This window comes from Ovis canadensis, chromosome 1 (genome assembly GCF_042477335.2).
Source record: "Ovis canadensis isolate MfBH-ARS-UI-01 breed Bighorn chromosome 1, ARS-UI_OviCan_v2, whole genome shotgun sequence".
Lineage (NCBI taxonomy): Eukaryota > Metazoa > Chordata > Mammalia > Artiodactyla > Bovidae > Ovis > Ovis canadensis.
The window spans coordinates 86,707,076-86,729,470 of NC_091245.1; the positions used below are offsets into that span (position 1 = coordinate 86,707,076).

Below are 22,395 nucleotides of genomic sequence, written 5' to 3' on the forward strand. Positions count from 1 at the left end.
ATGGCTGGTGCACCGGTGAAATTTTTATCTGTGGTTGGATTCAGTCTTATCTGTCTTAAAATGGTGAGTTCACCATTCTGACCTACCTGTAACTATTTGGGGGGGGGTGAGGAAGATACATTCAGTATCTTTCTCTTTTTATGAAGGCTTTGGGGGTGGAGAGATAGAAATCAAAATACTTTGGGACCATACCAAGATTGTATATGTTTGTGTGTTTGAAATTTAATGCAATTTACTAGTGAAAGGAAACAAGAATATCATTATGTTTTAAGGACAAAGGTTTCTAAAATATCTGTCAGCAACTAGTGAACTAGTCACTAGGCAGATTCAGGAAGAAAAATGAAATAGTAATACGATCTGCCTTCAGCCTCTCAATTCTGTTTAGGATTGCTTTCTGGTAGATTTTAGTATTGGGAAATAGTTTGTGCAAGTTGCTACTGTGTGTAGATTGGAAGATTGCTCACGTTATGTATAAACATGTTGTTCTAAGTGATTCCTGCTCTAATTTAGGTGTTATATTTCCTCAAATAGTGTTTTTCATTATAGTTCTAATTTTCTAAACTTTTCTTTTCAGGTTGCTTCAACAAAAACAGGTAACATTCCCTGAAATGCAAGTTTACCCTACCCATATTTCATTTTCATTTCCACTGTTAATTCTTATACTGCCCTAAAATAGAAAGGCTATACCAAGAAAAATATTCAACATTTTTTGAGTACTCATATTGTGAGTGTAACTGGTAAGACAAATACATCGATCAAACTTTAAAGATACATCCTCATAAGATATTCATCTTGAGCTGTATAGAGTCATGCAGTCATAGATTTTTCTCAGACATAGTTACCCATTAGTAAAATATTGCAATGATTATCATTCCAGTCAAAGAAACAAGAGTGAAGAGCCTAATTTATGTTTTCTTATTTGTCTTCTAGGGAATTAGAGGAGAGAGCTAGAAACAGTTTTGATGAAAATTTCAAGATTCTCTACTTTAATAAAAAAGATTTTATACCTCTAATATCACATCTATAAAATATAAATAATGATAACCCAGAGCTAGAAAAAGTCTTTCTTTTAGAAGATTTTATCACCATTTTTCTTGAATAAATGACTAAAGGCAAGGATTATTTCTCTACAGGCTTCTCCTGGCTCATACATTCTAGAAATTTAAGTCCCTAGAATGGAAATTTATGTTCAGAGATTTAGATTATCTGAAGAAACCGTATTATATCAATTATATCACAAATAAACTCTCTTAGAAATTCAGTACAAGAAAGAACAGTTTTTATTTATTATTTTATTCATTCCACAGAAACAGAAATGTAAATAAAGCAATTAAAATATGTGATAGAGATTTATGACTGAGCCATAAAAATCTGTGCTTATAAAATAGGTTTTTAAAAATTATTATATCATGCTTTATTCTTACCTATTGTTAAGACACCTTCAGGGCTGACTAGGAAGCTGTGAGAAGAACTATTAGGCCATAGATATGAAGTAGTTTTTAAAATAATAAGTGGCCTTTAAATGGATGAAATCCAGCTCTGCTGTCTCTTAGAGGGTCCCAGAACATCCAGACACACTGGGCCCTCAAAATGGGCCCCTTTTCAATCCCACTATCCACACTATTTGAGAGAAGGAATGGGACAGACTGAGATACTGATGATGCTGTCAATTGATTTATCCTGTCTTTTCAACAGATGCAAAGTGTTTTATTGATACTGCATAGGAGGTTTCATTTGGTGTGTGTGTATTTTGATTTTCTCTGGGCTCTTGGCATCAGCTACTTATCTGTGTCTGATCCCTGGGGCCAGCTGGGATAATTTAGATCTCTGAGTTGGTAGAATGCACAAATGCTGAGACTCAAAGGGTTTCACTTTTGGTTGACTGCAAATCTAGGGAATAAATTTTTCTCTTTCATCAATGCAGTAAGTGGGCCAAATATAGAACCAAGGAAGAGTGAAGAACCACTGCTAACTTATGGAGACTTACACATCCTACTCAATCTCTTATCTTCTAAGGGAAACGTAGTACAGCGATGTTGATCTTTTTTCGTTGCCATTACTGGTCAGATGCTGCTCTAGATGCCATGTGTAAACGGGCATTCTGTCTCTCCGGCCTGTGCCTACCCCAGACCCTCCAGAATCCCACCTCCTCTGGTAGCAACCCCCACCCCCATGGCAGTACCATGAGGCCTGGCTTTTCCAAACCCAAATTTGCTAGCCCTGGTTCATACACACACACACACACACACACACAAACCCTTCCTACCTTTCGATGTGCCCTTACATTCACTATTTCACTTAATCTTTACTATCTTAAGATGCAGACATTTTACATTTCAAAGTAAACTCAAAGATGTAGGAATTATTAGTATTCTGTATATTCAAGACAGAAAACTGAGACTAGAAGAGGTATCACTTGTGCATGTCGATGCATGCATGCTCAGTCGCTTCAGTGGTGTCCGACTCTTCGCGACCTTGTGGACTGTAGCCCGCCAGGCTCCTCTGTCCATGGGATTCTCCAGGCAAGAATACTGCAGTGGGTTGCCATGCTCCTCTCCAGTACACGTTCACAGAGAGAAGCAAATGGCAGAGCCAAGGCTCAAACCTAGTATTTTGGAATCTAAATCCTTTTCTATTTTTTTGCCATGAAACTCTGTGTTTCATCCTGCTGATACTGGCTTTATGTACTACTATGCTGGGCAACTGTGCCCCTCCCAGATTAATTCAATAGGACAAAGTTTATGGAGTCCTCGGGCTCCTTGACATGCCTGTCATGCCAGCCTTTTAGATGCCTTTCAAATGAACCACTCCATGAAGGCAAAGTCCAGTTTGGTTGTCAGTTGTCCAGGAAATGAGTCCATTGCAATGAGCAGAACTGGCTAACAGGAGATAAGATGAATAATGGGGTCAAAGGAAGAAGCAGAGGTTGAGAGATACCACAAAATCAGAGGAAAGAAGGCCAAAGACTAGCCAAGGACAAGTAACTGGGGCGCAGAAAGGGGATGAGTGTGTGGGAGGAATGAATGTGAGACCCCTGTGGGGGCTTTCTATCCTGCAGGGGGGTGGGGACATAGGCGCTTCCTGCAGAGTCAGCTTCTGCTGGCAAATGGCTAAGATGAATCCCTGCAACTTCTCCCCAGGATATATAAGCCATCAGAGTTTTCTTTTGATGGTGAAGGAGACAGTCCTGGGTGATGTTCAAGGAATGTCTGGCCAGTGCACAGTGGACTCTTTGTCCAATCTTGCAGCATGGGTATTTCTGAGATGCTGCCAAAGCCAGCTCTCTTGGCCTTGGGGACAGAAAGAGAAGGTTGTCTGTGTCATGCACAAGGCAATTTGGCAGGTGGGGGTCTGCTGGAGGGAGTTGATACTGGCAAATCACACATCCACACTGTATTTACGCCTTCTCCTCTTTGCCCTTCTCCTCTTTGCCCTAGAGTTTTGTTCTGCCCTTTAGTTTTGAATTTGGCACACAGTGATCTTACCCAGCAAATCCAGTGTTGTTGTTGTTTAGTTGCTAAGTTGTGTTGGATTCTTTTGCGACCCCATGGACGGTAGCCCACCAGGCTCCTCTGTCCGTGGGATTTCCCAGGCATGAATACTTAAGTGAGTTGCCATTTCCTTCTCCAGGGGATTTTCCTGGATCAGGGATCTAACCTGCATCTCCTGCATTGGCAAGCAGATTCTTTAGCAGTGAGCCACCAGGGAAGCCCACAATTGCAGTTCATTAAACATAAAACCCAGCAGTTTGGGTTTGACCTTTTCTTCCATTTGGACCTCCTACACCTAGAGCATTTTTGTGTCCGTGGAGTTTTGCAGAGTAGTCGATCTGATTGCCATCTTGTATCTCCTACCCCATTCCCAAAGTATAGGAATGCCTAGTGTAAACTCATAACATAAGCATTCATCGCCTCCTGGCAAACCATGGCCAGGTCCAGATGAGGAGGGACCACAGCAACTCATTCTTATTCTGGGGCAGATATTTTGATAGAGAAGGAGAGAATAAAGTTTAATTTTAAATATTTTATATAGAAGAATCTGAAAATTGTTATTCTCTGATAATACTAAAACAGTACAATTATGAAACATCTCAATTCTCCCTCCTTTTCCATTAGGTGAAATACCACTTGGGAAGTGTGCAAAGTGCATGAATGGAAATCACAGCTATGGCAGGGATGGGAGATGGAGGTGGGTCATCACTAGAGGCAGTGGAGCACAGTTGTGGGGCAGGGAGGCGAGATTAGGGACAAAGCAGGCTGGGGATTCACAAGATGCCAAGTTGGAGTAGAATCCTCCAGAGTGAAGTCCTTCCCTTACTCTCTCCCTCCCCTCAGAGTTCTTTCTCAAAATTATTTCCCATTCTTACTTAACTGTTTTAAAAGTACAAAAAGAGGCAACTGGGAAAAACCTCCTTGAAATCCTATTCCTGAATGGGAACTGTGAGCTTTCTGACTCTCTTCTGAAAAGTAGTAGCTTTACCTTTTTTTTTTTCCATCTTTCTTTCTTTTTTTTTTTTTCTTGATCAGGAAAATAAAGGCAAAGTTTATGTCTGAAGGATGGCATGAGAATGACTTAGTTTGAAGAGTAAAATGATGAAAGAATCTTTATAGGTACTCTAACTAATGTACATCTTCAAAATTTCTTTTAGCTCCCAAAATACCCACTATTGATCAGGCTTATTCAAAAATCAGCAACAGTATCACTGTGGAATGGGCTACAGTGCCAGGGGCCACCAGTTACCTCCTCACGGCCAAAGACGGGAACACTGTCATTGAGACCACGGTGGCCAATTCCCCAGGCACTGTGACTGGCCTGAAAGCTGCAACCTTGTACCAGATCACCGTCAGATCCATCAGTCCTGCAGGGAGAAGCCAGGCATCACCTCCAAAACAGGCAAAGACAGGTAGCTAGATGCTCATCCTCTGCTGAGCAATTGCTTGTGACCTGAATCAATTGTACTGAGGCTGCAAATGCATGATGTAATTCTTTGTCTTGTGAGTGCTGATGATTCAGGGCCCAGAAGTGAAAGCCACCAAGTGACACTTTTTTTTTTTTCTTAATTCAAATAACTGTGGAGGAGGTGGTATTTAAATTCCAGATGCTTTGGAAAATAAAACCCATTTGGGGGCATTGTTAAAAGCATCCCTGCTTTTAAAATCTCTGAAAAAGGGATTTCTGTTTTTAACCTCGGTTATCTATGAAGATATGATGGACACATAGGAGTGATTTTGCTGCTTTGACTTATTTGAAATAAAACCAGCTCGAGTTTGTCATCAGCATGACTTAAATTGGTTTGATGAAGTTATACCTTTGCATACTTCTGAAAGGTTTGAGTGTACATTAAAATAGTATAAATTATCCTTTCTCTTATTGATTTATTTTATGATTAAGAGGTTTTATCTAATTTCTTACCAACTTCCGGTTGAATTCTAATATTAGAATTTCTGTTCCCATTCTTCTGCTGTGTGTGTGTGCTAAGTCGCTTCAGTCGTGTCTGACTCTTTGTGACCCTGTGGACTGTAGCCTGCTAGGATCCTCTGTCCATGGGATTCTCCACACAAGAATACTGGAGTGGGTTGCCATATCCTCCTCCAGGAGATCTTTCCAACCCAGGGATTGAACCTACGTCTCTTATGTCTCCTGCAGGCAGGTTCTCTACCACTAGCACCACCTGCCACTCTGAGTCATCTGCTGAGTCATCTGGAATTAATACACATTTAAATAACAATTATAACAACTCTGACATGAATCCTATTGCAAAGCAAATAATTTTTTCATAATATGGATAATCAAGCTCAAATTTTCTATTCCTAAATTTGAATTATCCTTGATCGCACTTTCATAATGCAAATAGACATGTTCTTGTCTTTGCAGTACTGGCGGCACCTATTCTACAAGTAAGCTCTCCAAGTTCAGACTCTATTCTTGTGCAGTGGGAAGCTGTATATATGGCCATTGGATTCTCTGTGTCCATTATGCAAGCTAATGGTTTGGGTAGAATATGGAAAGAAAATACCACCAACACCTCCTTGACATTCACCAGTTTAGACTCCGGGACTCTCTACACCATAAAGGCCTATGCGTGGAATGCCAATGGAACCCCTGGGGATGACTCCACCTGCAATCAGAGAACAAGTAAGGACTTCTCAGCTCAGCCCCATATATTTTCCTTTTTGATTAATGAGAAGGGCTGTGCACTGCAGCCAATGAGAGCAGCGATAAGTGATAAGTACAGAGCAGCTGGCAGCAGATATTTAAACTTATTATAAGCTTATTTATAGTGTGTTGGCAATTCCCCCCAAGTAGTTTCAATGCTCTCTGCATGTGTGAAGAAATGCTGCTCAGAGTACACAGAGCATGGTAACCCCATGTCTACCTCACCCCCACCGTCCCATAGCTGATTCAGCGTACATGTTCAATATCACACAGCAGGAAACAATTCTTGTTAGGCTTTCCAGTTACCTCTTGTCCCTTCCTAGGTTTAGACCAAGAGTATAGACAAAAAGAATTGGGCCAAATAAGGATTTATTCAGCAAACATTTAATGAGTGTGTCCAAATTTTGAGGTGGTATTACCCTAGAGACATAGCAGCAAGCAAAATAAACTTCCTGTTATGATGAGAATTTTAAACTTCCTGAAGTGGTGAGAATTGATATTTCAGACGTATTTCCCAAAGCCCTCTCTGTAGGCCTGAGGCCAACACAGGGCTTCCCACTACCTCTCCTCCAGCTGTAGGCCGAGAAGCTGGAGCACGGTGTGTGTTCTCACCGTCACTATCCCAGGGAGACCAACCAGGGCCTCCTACTCCATGATAACTGGAAGCCCAAACAGGTGCGGCTATGAGCCCAAAGAAAAAGAGGGAGAGAGAGGGAAGGGGGGAGATTTTCCCTTCTCTTGAGGCAGAGTGAGCCATCTTCTGACAATGAAGCCTGTTATTCAGTCTCCAAGTCATGTCTGACTCTTTTGCAACCTCATGAACTGTAGCCCATCCAATCTCCTCTGTCCATGGGACTTCCCAGGCAAGAATACTGGAGTGAGTTGCCGTTTCCTCCTCTAGGGGGTCTTCCCAACCCAGGGATTGAACCCTCATTTCCTGCATTGACAGATGGATTCTTTTATCACTGAGCCACCAGGGAAGTCCACAATGAAGACTAATAGATGCCAGACTCACCAATCAGATTAACTCTTTCATCTCTTGAGGATGTCTAAGGAAAAGGCAGAAAGAAAACAGAAATGTCCTCTCCAACAGTGCCTAAGTTTGAAGGGCAGTGAAAGTTGCCTTGTCTCTGAGCCAAGGCTGAAATGTAGGGAGAAGAGAAGGGTTTGCCTTTTATAATACTTCTCTAGGAAGGAATTATAACAAGGTGACCCTAAGGTGATTCATGATGGGCCTGGTGAGTTAGAATGTCTATGATAAACCAGTCTCCCTGGGCCTCTTCCAAGGCATTCACTCATTCTTTCCTTCCACAGACATTTACTGAGGGCCTGCTATACGCTGAGCATCGTTAGCTGATGAGCATACAAATCTAATAAGGCATGATTGCTACACCCAAAGAATTGATTGTGTCCCAGGAGGGGCCAATGTGTAAATAATGGTTACATTTCTGGGTAACAGGTTCTTTGATGGAAAGATGCACAGGCACAGGGGGGCTTCCCTGGTGGCTCAGATGGTAAGGAATCTGCCTGCAATGCAGCAGACATGGGTTCGACCCCTGGGTTGGAAAGATTCCCTGGAGAAAGGAATGACAACCCATTCCAGCATTCTTGCCTGGGAAATTCCATGGATAGAGGTGCTTGGTGGGCTGTAGTCCATGGGGTCACAGGGAGTCGGACATGACTGAGTGACTAACACTAACTAACAGGCATGGGGTGGCACAGGGGAGCATCTACATCAGGCTGGGGAACAGGGAGAGCCATCTCCTAAAAATGACTGGTCTCTTAAAGCCTTCCTCTTCACTTGTTTCCCTATGTTTTAAAAAGTTTTAGAGATTTTAGACCTAGATTCTGTATTAGTTTGTTAGGGATGCCACAACAAAGTACCACAAACTAGGTGATACAGAAGTTTATAATCTCATGGCTCTGGAGTGCATAGGAGTCTGAAATCAAGGAATTGGCAGGATTGGTTCCTTCTGAGGACTATGAGGAAATGGTATGTTCAGGCCCTTCTCCTTGGCTTGTAGACGGTCATCTTCGTGTTCACATGGCATTCTCCCTGTATGTGTATGTCTGTGTCCAAATCTTAACTTCTTTAAAAAATTAATTAATTAATTATTTTTGGTTGCTCCGGGTCTTTGTTGCTTCATGCAGGCTTTTTTTAGTTGTGGCAAGTGGGGGCTATTGTTTGTCACAGTGTGTGGGCTCTCTTTCTCATCACAATGGCTTCTCTTACTGTGGAGCACGGGCTCTAGAGCACACAGGTTTCAGTAGTTGTGGTACTCAGGCTTAGTTGCCCCACAGCATGTGGAGTCTTCCCAGTCCAGAGATCAAACCTGTTTCCCCTCACATTGGCAGGTGGACTCTCAACCACTGGACCACCAGGGACATCCCAAACTTTCTCTTATAAGGTTTTCAGTCATATTGGGTTAGGATCAACCTAATGATCTCAACTGATTACATTTGCTAGGACCTTATTTCCAAATGGGATCACCTTCTGGAGTACTAGAGGTGAAGACTTTGACATAGGTCTTTTTGATGCTTCCCATGCCCCACGTGGGAAAATCAGATTGTCCTAAAATACTGCAGATGACCACTACCAGCCTTGGCCCAGCATTACCCCAGGGTAGATCTGCCTCTGCAGATGAGCTGACCATACAGCAGAAGAAGGGGCCTGTCAAGACGGCCTACAGGAGAAACATGGCTCGTGTCTGCCTTGCAGACGACCTGAGTCCCAGTTTCCTCACACAGAGCCTTTCCTGTTTAATCCCACATCCCCACCCCACCATATGTGTCTGAAGGGTGCTAGTCTCTGCACATAAGCTGTTCTCTAAGGTTTGTGGATGAGATGGTTGGATGGCATCACTGACTCAATGGACATGAGTCTGAGTAAACTCCAGGAGTTGGTGATGGACAGGGAGGCCTGGCATGCTGCAGTCCATGGGGTTGCAAAGAGCTGGGCATGACTGAGCAACTGAACTGAACTGAAGGTTTGTGAGGTGGGCCTTATTATAGCACAGATTCCAGAGGACTGAGGCCAACTTTTCTCCTTCCCAGCCCAGGAGAACCTTCCTCAAGCTTTTTTAAGAGGACAACCCTGAGGAAAGGAAGGCCTACTTTTAATATCGTAGAGGAAATTGTTTTGGAGACAATAAAAAACTGACTTCCTGTGTGGTCATCACACTTGACACTTTCCTTCCTTCCCTTTGGTTTAGAATGAAAGGAAGTCTGCTTTTCTTTTAACAACAGGGACCTAAAAGCTCTTACATGTCTTAGCATGTATCAAAAGTAAAGAAGAAATGCTGCTGAAGCTAATCTAATTTTATCAATCTATAATAGAATACTTTATCTACATCTTAATGACATACCCACTTGGCTCTCCTAGCCCATTGTATTTAGAATTTCATTTAATTACTTCAATCACTTATCAGATTGTGTGTTCACTCATTCACATATTCAAAATATGTTGATTGAGACTTCCCTGGTGGTCCAGTGGCTAAGTGGTCTTAGCCACTAGGAGCCATTGGGAACTCCATGTTCCCAATACAGTGGGGCCAGGTTCAATCCCTGGTCAGGAAACTAGATCCCACACACCACAGCTAAGACCTGGCATAGCCAAATAAATTAATTGCAAAAGACTCAAAATATGTTTACTCAGCACTTATATGTGCTAGGGACTGATATTAGATCAATTTTACACATTAAAAAATAACAGAAAGATTAAATAACCTGGCAAAGTCATAGCTAGTTCCGAGTTTGCATAGTTAATGGTGGGTGTATTACCAGTTCTCAAGTACCCTTAATCCCAGTTTTATGCTTTGTACACTTGCAATTATCCTGTTAATGGAGTACTTCATCCTTCAAGCTCCTCAATATTGCTAGGCCAAATCTTACTTGGGTTCTTGAGTCTACTGCAAAATGTCAATTGTTTCTCAAAAATGTAGGTCCAGGTACTCCTGAAAACATTCAAGTCTCTTTCGATAGTGGTGCTCTGAAGGCGTCTGTTTCGTGGGCACCGACAGAAGGAGCCTTCAACTATACCGTGATGGCTTTGAGTGACTCTTCCAGGTTGAGCTGCAGTACAGCTTTCAGTTCCTGCACCATCTACTCTCTCCAGTGTGGAACCAAGTACCTGATTTCAGTTTCAGCAAGTAATGATGCCGGATCTAGCAGATCGACTTCAGCAGTGACTTTGAAAACCGGTATGTAAACAGGAGCGAGATCACTGGGGGCCTGGCAAGCCCAAGTGGCTGACCTTAGGGAAACAAATAATTACATCACAATGTTCCAGAATGTTCCAGAATGCACTAGAACAAATGAAAGCAAAAGCCTACTCTAAATGGAAGCATAGAGTTGAACATTCTGAGGAGTCTGAATAATGTTGATAGTGAAACCAGATCTTGTGCATTGGAAAAAGCACTTTGAAAATTAAGAGGCCAGTTTCCTCTTCTAGATCTTTCACTAATCAGTCTATTTTCTTTTGCATTTGTAAAGTTGTAAATATTCTAAGATCCAGTTTGATAACAACTCTAGCTGTGCAGCCCCTTGTTTACATCATGTTTCACAGACCTAGGCCTGGTAGGAGCTATTCTTTAAGATAAACAGGGAATGTCTATAGTTTGGAATATGTGTTTAGATATCCGCCCTCTTTCATTCTTATCAATGTGATAAAGACATACATATGTGGAAGTCTACACTTCAATTTAGAAATATTTGTGTGTTTTGAGAATGTGAACTAACATTTAGTGAACAGCTGCTATGCAAAGCTGCAAAGAAAATCTCTTGTAGTACTCTCACACTCCTTTTTATTTATCATTTCCTAGTTGCTTGTGCACCTGGAAGAGTGGCGATCCAAGAAGATCCTCCTGGCCACCTGTCTGTAGCTTGGTCCAATGTGGATCTGGGTGATTACTACGTGGCCTTCGTGAAAAGTGATGATGGCTTGGAAGTACATTGCAACACTTCCCTCACCCAGTGCAATTTCTTATCTGAGTGTGGCTTCACTTACTTTATTAGTGTTTTTGCCTATAACAAGGCAGGGCAGAGTCCTTTGGGTGATGTGTTTAATTATACCACAGGTGAGTTGCGCTTGATGTTTGTAAAGGGAGTTCTGAGTTCACTAAAGTCAGTAGCAGAATGGACCACCCATTGCACTCCTTGACTACCTGGGAGTCATTTTAGGTCCAAGAATGGAAAGTGAGTTCTTTCCTGGGGAATTTGGACTAAGTGAACTCAACCTTAACAAGAATACAAGGTTTAGGAGTGAGAAGAAAGATTGTTGCTATTCAAGCTTGCTCTGAAAAATTGAACCCTCCATCCAGATCTACTCATTGTTCATCACTGTTCTGGATGCTGAAGGGAAGGCAATCCTTAGGTCTCAGAGTTCACTCTTTCTCCAAGCCCAGAAGACAGAGGTGCAATGGCAAAGATGCCACATGGTATAGAGAGTTCTGGAGTAGGACACCTGGGCTCAAGTCCTAACTTGACCACTAACTCATTTGTAAAGTGGAAATAATGATGTCTACCTCGTTAAGTCCCTGAGTATCCACCACTGCAAAATGGGACAAATAATCAGAAGTACATGAATGTGAAAGGGTCTTTGTATGTAAGAAAAGCACAGTGCAAATATTTTTATTAGCAGCTTTATTGCTGTTACTATTATTGTCCTGCACTAGACTTGGGCCTTCTACAGGGCAGGGATTATATCTCATTCATCTTTTCATCCTGAATGCTTTTCATAGTGTGACTGGCATATGGGAGATGCTCAATTTTAAAAGAATGAATGGCGTGAGAGACTTAAAATTAACTATATGTACAAATAAGAATACAGTAATACAACTATATAAATAACAATTATAGCTGGATTACATACATTTTTATCCGGATGAGGGAATCAAATAGTTGGTGCCTTTGGAATTTGGAGTCAGAGGCCATCAATAAGGTCTCAAGGGCCTTCCAGAGGGAGTGGTTTTGAACTGGATCTTTAAGGATGACTGGAATGTCGGTGGAGCAAGAGCATTCCAGGGAAACCCCATATGAGTTAGACATTTGCCACAATTTGTCCTTGAAGTAATGTAGGGCTCTTCTAAAATGTACTAATGAAAGGCTTCCTCCTCTCCTCCGCCCCATAGTTTTATCTAGTTTAGAGTTTGGAAAGACTGATAGAGTCTAGAAGTTAGATTAAATGTGATTTTGTCAGGCAGGAGAATGGTCCCACATTCCAGTAGAGGGGACACAGTCTCTGAAACACAGGGAAAAAACATGCGCGTTGGGTGGGGAATTAAGAAGTCAGGTGAGGCAGGGGGTGTGGGGAGCAGCTGGATGTGTCGACAGGGTAGAGCTTACTGTAACCTTGAATGTCATGCAGAAAGAAGTTATCCTCTATGTAGTGGATGTCAGGGAGGATCACTGTTGGACAGACCTGTAGGAGATTCTTACGGTGACTGCAGAGACTCCTGGGCACGGAGACACCGGGACTCAACGCCCCTCTGACAGCGTGGCTCCTGTACTGACGTCCTTCTCTCTGCTCCTGCTTTCAGCTCCCTGTTGTCCTAGTGACATTAACCCTGTGCTGGTGTCCAGTGACAGAGTAGAGATTGTCTGGTCTCCCGTCCGAGGTGCTGAACTTTATGAAACAAAGGCTGTGGATGGGTTCAATGTGGTTGAGTGTAACGACACGGCTCCAGCTTGCACGCTTTCTGCTCTGGAGTGTGACACCAAGTACAACGTCACAGTGTATTCCTTCAGTGAAGTCCGGGGCAGCAATACATCATGTACTTCCCAATTCATAACCACAGGTATGATACAGCAAGGATTTTGTTCACCGATGTCTGGATGGCTCACCTCTATGTCCCTCAGGAAAGGCATTCAGCAAGTATGGTAAAAAGGTTAACTGCCATTAATGACTCTTGGTAGGGATCCTGAGAGCCCCTCTTACAAAGGAGAGGCAGAAGAGAAGGTGGAAGAGGGAAAGAGGACAGCAAGAAACAGGAAACCCTGGGGAGCATGGAAGGATTGGCTGGTGATTACCTCAGCCATTCACATCCTCCTAGCTTTGGGGCTGGAGAAGGCAATGGCAACCCACTCCAGTACTCTTGCCTGGAAAATCCCAGGGGTGGAGGAGCCTGGTGGGCTGCCGTCTATGGGGTCACACAGAGTCGGACACGACTGAGCGACTTAGCAGCAGCAGCAGCAGCAGCAGCAGCAGCAGCAGCAGCAGCTTTGGGGCACCTGCCTATAGTCACACCATGAAGGTGCAAATGTTTGTCTTAATTACTTTTGCTTTTGGAGTTCAAACGGCTCCTTAACATTTTCCAGTTAGCCCAACACTATGGGAATCTAATACCATCTGTCAATGTCAGCAAGGTTTCCACACAAAGGCTCTAGGAATTTGGCCTGAGCACAAGGTATGGTTGAAAGTAATCATCTCATTTAGGGGAGAAAACAAGTGTACAAGTGTTAGACCAAAAGTCACGTGTGATATTTCTTGACTCTGTTTCCGTTCATAATCTAAAATCTCTTAGCTCCTTGCAGTCCTGAAATCAAAAACATTTCAAAGGATGACTTTTCCATGATTAACGTGCGCTGGCGATCCACTAATGATGAGGCCACTTACACGGTGACTGCCCAGGGGGAGAAAGGGCGGCACCAGTGCAGCAGCACCGGAGAGTCCTGCACCCTGGGGGGCTTACCCTGCGGCTCAGTGTTCTCTGTCACCGCTGTGGCCGAAACACCCGCAGGACGGAGCCTGCCCAGCTACAGTGTGCCTCTAGAGACAGGTATGTAACTACATACAATGGAATGCAATGGAATATCAGTCAGCCAGAAAAAGGAATGAAACTGGGTCATTTATAAGGGCATGGATGGACCTAGAGGGTTCATACAGACTGAAGTCAGAAAGAGAAAAGTAAATATCGTATAATATCATTTACACGAGGAATCTAGAAAAATGGTATAGATGATCTTATTTGCAAAGCCCAAACAGAGACACAGACGTAGAGAAAAAATGTATAGATACCAAGGAGGAAAGGGGAAATAAGTGAGAGGAACTGGGAGATTGGGATTGACATATGTACTACTGATACTAAGTGTAAAACAGACAACTAACGAGAACCTACCGTGTAGGTCAGAGAACTCTACTTAATGCACTGTGGGGACCTGAATGGGAAGGAAGTCCAAAATGGAGGGGGCATATGTATATGTATGGCTGAGTCACTTTGCTGTACAGTAGAAACTAACATAACGTTGTAAAACAACTATACTCCAATAACAAATAATTTTTAAAAAGTAAGAAATGGGTATGTAGCAACTGCAACCTGAAACTTAGTTCCAGTGGGGTCCTTAGGAATTGTTTTAGGACATGAACTTTATGACTTGATTTACCCTAAGTGTGGTAGAAATACACTAATCTCAGAGAAGCCTTTCAAAGAGCCCAAGTCTTAGAAAACTTTCAACACAGGTTCCATATAAATATCATCTGAAGGCTCTAGTATATTCATACACCAACATCAAAGGAGGAATCCACTGACTCTGCAAAAACATTTCTTTGACTTCATATTCCCCATGACATAGTCTACCAAAGCATCTAACAAGTGACCAAATGAGCTGGCTTATTATTTATTTCTTTGGTTCAGCCCTTTCAAATCTTTCTCTAAAAAAGGCTTTCTGAGTTTCAGTTTCCTAATTGGTAGAAGAGGATAATGGCTTCATTGGGTGGTTGTGAATATTACATTTTTTATGCTGCAAAGGACTTAGCATAGTGCCTGCTGTATGGTAGAAGCTTGATAAAAGAAAGCTGTTATTACTTGATAACATTGTGTGTGAATGAAATATAGCAAATTACTTAAAGCCTTTGGGTCTTATTTTCTCTTATATATAACGATAGATGGCACTTTGGAACAGAGGAGTTGAAACATAAAAGGCGGCAGAATAGGGACAATGCCAAATATGCAGGAAGGTTCCCAATATCCTATATGCTGTATAATGGATCTTTGAAGAGTTGAGAATTGATTGTGGTACTCTTAGAATATTTTAAGCTTTTATATAAACTATGTTATAAGGTTTTATATCAACTATGATATGTTTTATATCACAATGCAAAAAGGCAAAATGGTTATCTGAGGAGGCCTTACAAATAGCTGAGAAAGAACAGAAGTGAAAGACAAAGGAGAAAAGGAAGTATATACCAATTTGAATGCAGAGTTCCAAAGAATAGCAAGGAGAGATAAGAAAGACTTCCTAAGTGATCAATGCAAGGAAACAGAGGGAAACAATAGAATTGGAAAGACTAGAGATCTCTTCAAGAAAATTCGAGATACCAAGGGAACATTTCATGCAAAGATGGGCACAATAAAGGACAGAAATGGTATGGACCTAACAGAAGCAGAAGATATTAAGAAGAGGTGGCAAGAATACACAGAAGAACTGTACAAAAAAGATGTTCACGACCCAGATAACCACGATCATGTGATCATTCACCTAGAGCCAGACATCCTGCAATGTGAAGTCAAATGAGCCTTAGGAAGCATCACTATAAACAAAGCTAGTGGAGGTGATGGAATTACAGATGCTCATGATGATGCTGTGAAAGTCCTGCACTCAATATGCCAGCAAATTTGGAAATCTCAGCAGTGGCCACGGGACTGGAAAAGGTCAGTTTTCATTCCAATCCCAAAGAAAGGAAATGCCAAAGAATGTTCAAACTACCGCACAATCGCACTCATCTCACATGCTAGCAAAATAATGCTCAAAATTCTCCAAGCCAGGCTTTAACAGTATGTGAACCAAGAACTTCCAGATGTTCAAGCTGGATTTAGAAAAGGCAGAGGAACCAGAGATCAAATTGCCAACATCCGTTGGATCATGGAGAAAGCAAGAGAGTTTCAGAAAAACATCTACTTCTGCTTTATTGACTATGCCAAAGCCTTTGACTATGTGAATCATAACAAACTGTGGAAAATTCTTCAAGAGATAGGAAATACCAGACTACCTGATCTGCCTCCTGAGAAATCTGTATGCAGGTCAAGAAGCAACAGTTAGAAATGGACATGGAACAACAGACTGGGTTCCAAATCAGGAAAGGAATATGTCAAGGTCAGGCTGTATATTGTCACTCTGCTTATTTAGCTTATATGCAGAGTACATCACGTGAAATGCCAGCCTGGATGAAGCACAATCTGGAATCAAGATTGCCGGGAGAAATATCAATTACCTCATACACGCAGATGACACCACCCTTATGGCATAAAGCGAAGAACTAAAGAGCCTCTTGATGGAAGTGAAAGAGGAGAGTGAAAAAGTTGGCTTAAAACTCAATATTCAGAAAACTAAGATCATGGCATCCAGTCCCATCACTTCATGGCAAATAGATGGGAAAATAATGGAAACAGTGACAGACTTTATTTGCGGGGGGGGGGGGGGGGGGAGGGGCGGGGGGCGGGGCTCCAAAATCACTGCAGATGGTGACTGCAGACATGAAATTAAAAGACTCTTGTTCCTTGGAAGAAAAGTTATTACCAACCTAGACAACATATTAAAAAGCAGAGACATTACTTTGCCAACAAAGGTCTGTCTAGTCAAAGCTATGGTTTTTCCAGTAGTCGTGTATGGATGTGAGAGTTGGATTATAAAGAAAGCTGAGCGCAGAAGAATTGATGCTTTTGAATTGCGGTGTTGGAGAGACTCTTGAGAGTCCCTTGGACTGCCATGAAATCAAACCAGTCCATCCTAAAGGAAATCAGTCCTGAATATTCACTGGAAGGACTGATGCTGAAGCTGAAACTGCAATACTTTGGCCACCTGATGCAAAGAACTGACTCATTGGAAAAGACCCTGATGCTGGGAAAGATTGAGGGCAGGAGGAGAAGGGGACAACAGAGGATGAGATGGCCAGATAGCATCACCAACTCGATGGACATGAGTTTGAGCAAGGTCCAGGAGGTGGTGATGGACAGGGAGGCCTGGCATACTGCAGTCCTTGGGGTTGCAAAGAGTTGGATACGACTGAGTGACTGAACTGACTGATCAACTATGTACCATGAAATGCCTGAGAAAGGCGAAACACATTTTATTGCAAATGTGATAATACGTATTAGGAGAAGAGGCAAATGCAACCATTGCATTGAAATTTGCAACTGGAGTCATTAAAGCTGAAGAACAACAAAGGATTTCTTTCTTATACTGAAAAAAGTTGGGGAGAACCACACATTAATTACCCACAGCCAGTTAGTGAACTTCGTTCTTGGGGAAAGCACTTGCTATATACAGTGATGTTAAATAATGTATCAGAGAGAATGAGATTTTGCTTAACAAAAGGACATTTTTTAAGTTTTTAACAATTTTTTATTGCAGTATAGTTGATGTTCAATGTCATATAAGTCACAATACAGTGATTCACAATTTTTAAAAGTTATGTTCCATTTATAGTTATTAAGGATATTTTGATTAACAGTTAAAGGTTTGAGAAATCTAGGATACTGACTGAAAGACAGACAGAATACCATGCTTTGTTGTTTTTCACAAATAATCCTTAGTGGAAATAAATTCCCAATTTTTTTCTTTTTCCCCATTTGAGCGCCGTGCTGCTCAGCCAGTCTGATGGTAACTCAGGTCACTCAGTCAGTAATCAACGTGAGCTGGACGGTTGGGACTGGGGCCCTAACCTATGTGACGGTTCTGCAGTCACACACGGGACAGTCAAAGTGTCACACCCATCAAAACCACTGCCTCCTGGGATGCATCACATGCGGCATCAATTACTCAGTGGCAGTAAAAGCAGTTAGTGCCACTGGGTTGACTGCAGACTGCGCCTACCAAAGTTACTCCTCTAGTAAGTGAAATCTAGTCTCTAGTTCTAGAGTATCAACAAGGACCTTGACTATTATAGATCCAGACATAAGCCCTTCCATCTCATTTAAAAGCATGCTGCATCTCCACCAAGCTTGCATGATAAATTCAGATTGCTTTCTAAAATGTTTGCAATTTTCCTCTTGATTCAGAACCTCAAAGCTTCAGAGGCTTCTGTTGGTCCATGCTAAGTCACTTCAGTTGTGCCTGACCCTTTGCGACCCCCTGGACTGTAGCCTGCCAGGTTTCTCTGTCCATGGGACTGTAGCCCTGTATCTCACCAGGCTCTTCTTTCCATGGGATTCTCCTCGCAATAATCCTGGAGTGGGTTGCCATTTCCTCCAGGGATCTTCCCAACCCAGGGATCTCTCTGTGTCTCTTGTCTCCTGCATTGACGGGTGGGTTCTTTACCGCTATCACCACCTGGGAAACCCTGTTGGTAGTGGGTGAATGAACTCCTTGATAACAAGGTTCAAGTGGACTTTCTCTGAAAGAAGGTTTGGTTTATATATGATCTAGCTACATGTAGCACAGAGTAACTCAGCCTGGCAGAGTTTTCAGAAAGCATTTAGATCATATATTCTATTTGGCTTGAATTTTTTGTTTCTCAGTATTATTGTGCTACTACCTCTCTCTTCTAAACCACTCCAGCTTCTCCTATGGTATCTTATTTTAACAGGCTTCAAGAGCAAGTATTGCATTTTGTTCTTCACAAAGGCCTAACAATTAGGGAATGGCGGGAGAAGTAAGGAGTGGTACAGGGTTAACAAATAAGGTTTCACTGGTATGATTCTAGTCCACTACAGTGGCTGTTTAGAGCACTGTTTCAGGGGAAAAAAAAAAACACTCTCAAGATTAATGGGATGGATCTCAGGCTTAATGGGGCGTGAGTACTGCACCAGTTAGCTGCATCTGTTCTGAGGCATGGGGTGGGAGAGGTGAAATATAATTTTCATAGGACTTCCCTGGCTGTCCAGTGGTTAAGACTTTACGCTTCCACTACAAGGGGCTCAGGTTTGATCCTTGGTCAGGGAACTAAGATCCCATAAGTCTTTCGACAAAAATTTAAAAATAAATAAAATAAAAAATAAAATTTTGGCATCCCAAAGGCAGTAGGGGGCTTCCCTGGTGGCTCAGAGGTTAAAGCGTCTGCCTGGAATGCAGGAGACCTGGGTTCGATCCCAGGGAAGATCCCCTGGAGAAGGAAATGGCAACCCACTCCAGTACTCTTGCCAGGAGAATCCCATGGATGGAGAAGTGTGGTAGGCTACAGTCCATGGGGTCACAACAAGTCGGACACGACTGAGTGACTTCACTTTCAAAGGCAGTAGAGTGAGTCTTCAACTTAGGAGTCTAAAGATATGGCTTCTTAAACTGTCCTGCCTTATCTTATTCCCTGATTCTATTTCCTCATTGGTAAGAGAAATAGGAATGATTATGGTGTGAAAGTATTTAAAACCTGCTGCGTGCTATGTGCTAAGTTGCTTTGTGTGCATTTGTTAGTCGCTCAGTCATGTCCATGGAGAAGGCAATGGCACCCCACTCCAGTACTCTTGCCTGGAAAATCCCAAGAATGAGGGAGCCTGGTGGGCTGCCATCTATGGGGTCACACAGAATCAGACACGACTGAAGCAACTTAGCAGCAGCAGCAGCAGCAGTCATGACCGACTGTTTGCGACCCCAAGGACTGTAGCCCACCAGGCTCCTCTGTCCATGGAATTCACCAGGCAAGAATCCTGGAGGGGTAACCATTCACTTTTCCAGGGGATTGTCCCAACCCAGGGATTGAATCCAGATCTTCCACATTGCAGGCAGATTGTGTACTATCTGAGCCACCAGGGAAGCCCAGAACACATATGTAATCTGCTTTATAATTTCTTTCATTAGAGTTGTTGCCTAAGTTCTCACCTAGATATCCAGTTCTGGAAATATGGTCCACTGCTTACCTTCACACCTAAAAAACCTTGTTTTAAAGAATGAATCAAAGGAACCTAATTATCTTAATACTTATTATACAATAACATCTTTATTTTGTTTACTGAGGAATCCACCATTTGACACCTAATGTGTGGCCTGCTCAAGGTATTCAGTAAAGGAAAAAGGGAAAGTACCCAGTCAGCTAGCACAGATGAAGTGTGGACCAGCGACAAGGATCATGTTACTCAGCTCAGCAAAATTTAGGTCTTTGAAAAGACCTAAATCTGAATGCAGTTAATTATATCTAAATTGAATCTCACTGAAATCATTATGGGCTTTCCAAGTGGCTCAGTGGTAAAGAATCCTCCTGCAATGCAAGAGACTTGCAGGCGATGCAGGTTCAATCCCCAGGTTGGGAAGATCCCCTCGAGCAGGAAATGGCAACCCACTCCAGTATTCTTGCTTGGAAAATCCCATGGACAGATGAGCCTGGGGGGCTACAGTCCATGGGGTTGCAAAGAGTCAAACATGACTTAGTGACTAAACAACAACAAAAATCATATTATGGGTATTATGGGTAGGATGTTATGAAGGATCTTGACAAGGATTCTGTGTATTTGACTCATAAAGTTTGAGTCATATACACTTCTTATCTGCCAAGTACTTGGACTCTCCATTGTTCTCTATTGAAAACTCATGGCCCACCTCACCCTCACACATGGATCTCTAATCATGTGGCCCAGTACAGAAGGAACTTGATACCCCCTCAAATCTTGCTCTAATCAGTTGTCATTTAGAGTAGGACACTTACTCTGTTTCCCATAGTAGCAGAGGCTAGGTTTGTGGTGATGGTGGAATAGTGATGTGTTTGTTTTATTCTTCAGGTGCCTGCTGCCCTTTAGGGGTGAAATTATATAGGCTGGGCCCTAATGGCATCCGGATCCACTGGCAGGCCTCCAGGGGCTCTGCCAATTACAGCACCGACCTCTATGGTTCCAAAGGCATTTTCACATGTGCCCCAAGCGCTGGCCTCAGTTTCTGTGATGTTACCGAGATACCCTGCGGGGATGTGTATACCGTGATGGTCTCACCAGTTGCTGAGACAGGACTGAAGCTTACTTTCTGTCCAAAAAAAATATATTCAGGTAGAGAAAGTTATGACCCTTTATTTAAAACTAAACCTTGACTCAATCTGTGAATGAAGGCTAAGAGCAATCACACTTTGCTATGTAGGAAGATCAAAAAGGGCCTGACATTTCTACATCCTATAGGCAGATTCTGGCAACAGGAGACTCCAAGCTCCTTTGGAATTGTGATACTTTATTATAATTTGATTAGGAGGTACTCCTTTCATCCCTCTCCCTCTCTTCAGAAAAAGGACCAGATGCTTGCTTAAACAGTAAAATAGATTTAAAGCAATTTTCTGCTTTGAGATTTGAAGATAGGGTTTTATCATGGTTAGAGATAATGACAGACAACATGGAATATTTGAAATTAAGAGACTTGAACCTTTATTTGCACAGATTCAGACTTATGATTGAGGGAGAGTTGGAGGATCAGAGAAAAACAAATTTATAAATCATAAGCTAGGTTTGGAAATACGAGTGGGCAGACAGTCTGTGATCACAAAACATGACTGTCAGCAACTGCCATTTCACCAGAGCTGACAGAAAAAGACAAGCAATTCTCCTGCTCTGTATTCCAGCACCTTCTGCTACCTTGCCCAGGGCATTGTCATATTTTTTTCATATATTTATAAAATAAAGAGATGATGAGGTCCTATAACTCTGCATGGGAATGCAGGAAGAGTAATAAATGTTGGCTTAGAAAGCTTTACTAATAACCAGAATCTAAAATTTCCAGTTATACGTAGGTGACAAGAAGATTCAAGACGGCTCCTGGTGATGGAACAAGGCCAGTTCCTCTTCAGGGGGTGTTCTCACTATCCTTGGCTGTCATGCTCTGATTCCTTGCTTTTTCATTATCTTGTCCAGAGGACAAGCTGGCCCAAACCACGGCCCTATGTAAAAGGACAGGAGTAGGTTGTTGGGTTGAAGATGAGCTCTGAGGAAGCAGAGCCTACAGGTCAATAATGATACCTCATTGTATTTGCATAATGCTTCAACATTTATCAAGTATTTTCATATTCAATATTTCACTGAATGCTCAAATAACTCTATAAGTTAGGTTCAACAGATTTAATTTTCTCCAATTTATAAATGAGAAAACTAAGACTCAAAGGCTCCCAAATCTCTACCTATAACCCTTCTCTTCTTCTGATCTCTAAATCCATATTCAAACATGTTATCTCTACTTAGAGATACACCCCAGGCATTTCAGTTCCTCAAGACCAAAAGGAACTTCTGATCCCATGCAGTTTCTGATCTCCCATCATCCTTGTTTCAGGTTTTCAAGCCTGAAAACCCTGACATCAGCTTCCTCTCTCCCTCACTTTTCATATCTAAGTAGTCTCCAAGCGCT

The 22,395-nt window shown here is 42.3% G+C and overlaps 1 protein-coding gene across 1 annotated transcript in view; it reads left to right on the forward strand.

Annotated features, from left to right (window-relative positions):
* FNDC7 (fibronectin type III domain containing 7) overlaps nt 1-22,395 on the forward strand; it is a 30,221-nt gene continuing 7,826 nt past the window's right edge. Inside the window, exons 1-10 of the mRNA XM_069580211.1 lie at nt 1-63; nt 575-593; nt 4,649-4,903; nt 5,875-6,135; nt 10,098-10,355; nt 10,977-11,231; nt 12,693-12,950; nt 13,677-13,931; nt 17,726-17,980; nt 20,799-21,059. Of these exons, the coding sequence (XP_069436312.1) occupies nt 1-63; nt 575-593; nt 4,649-4,903; nt 5,875-6,135; nt 10,098-10,355; nt 10,977-11,231; nt 12,693-12,950; nt 13,677-13,931; nt 17,726-17,980; nt 20,799-21,059 (2,140 nt within the window). The remainder of the gene's footprint in view (nt 64-574; nt 594-4,648; nt 4,904-5,874; nt 6,136-10,097; nt 10,356-10,976; nt 11,232-12,692; nt 12,951-13,676; nt 13,932-17,725; nt 17,981-20,798; nt 21,060-22,395) is intronic.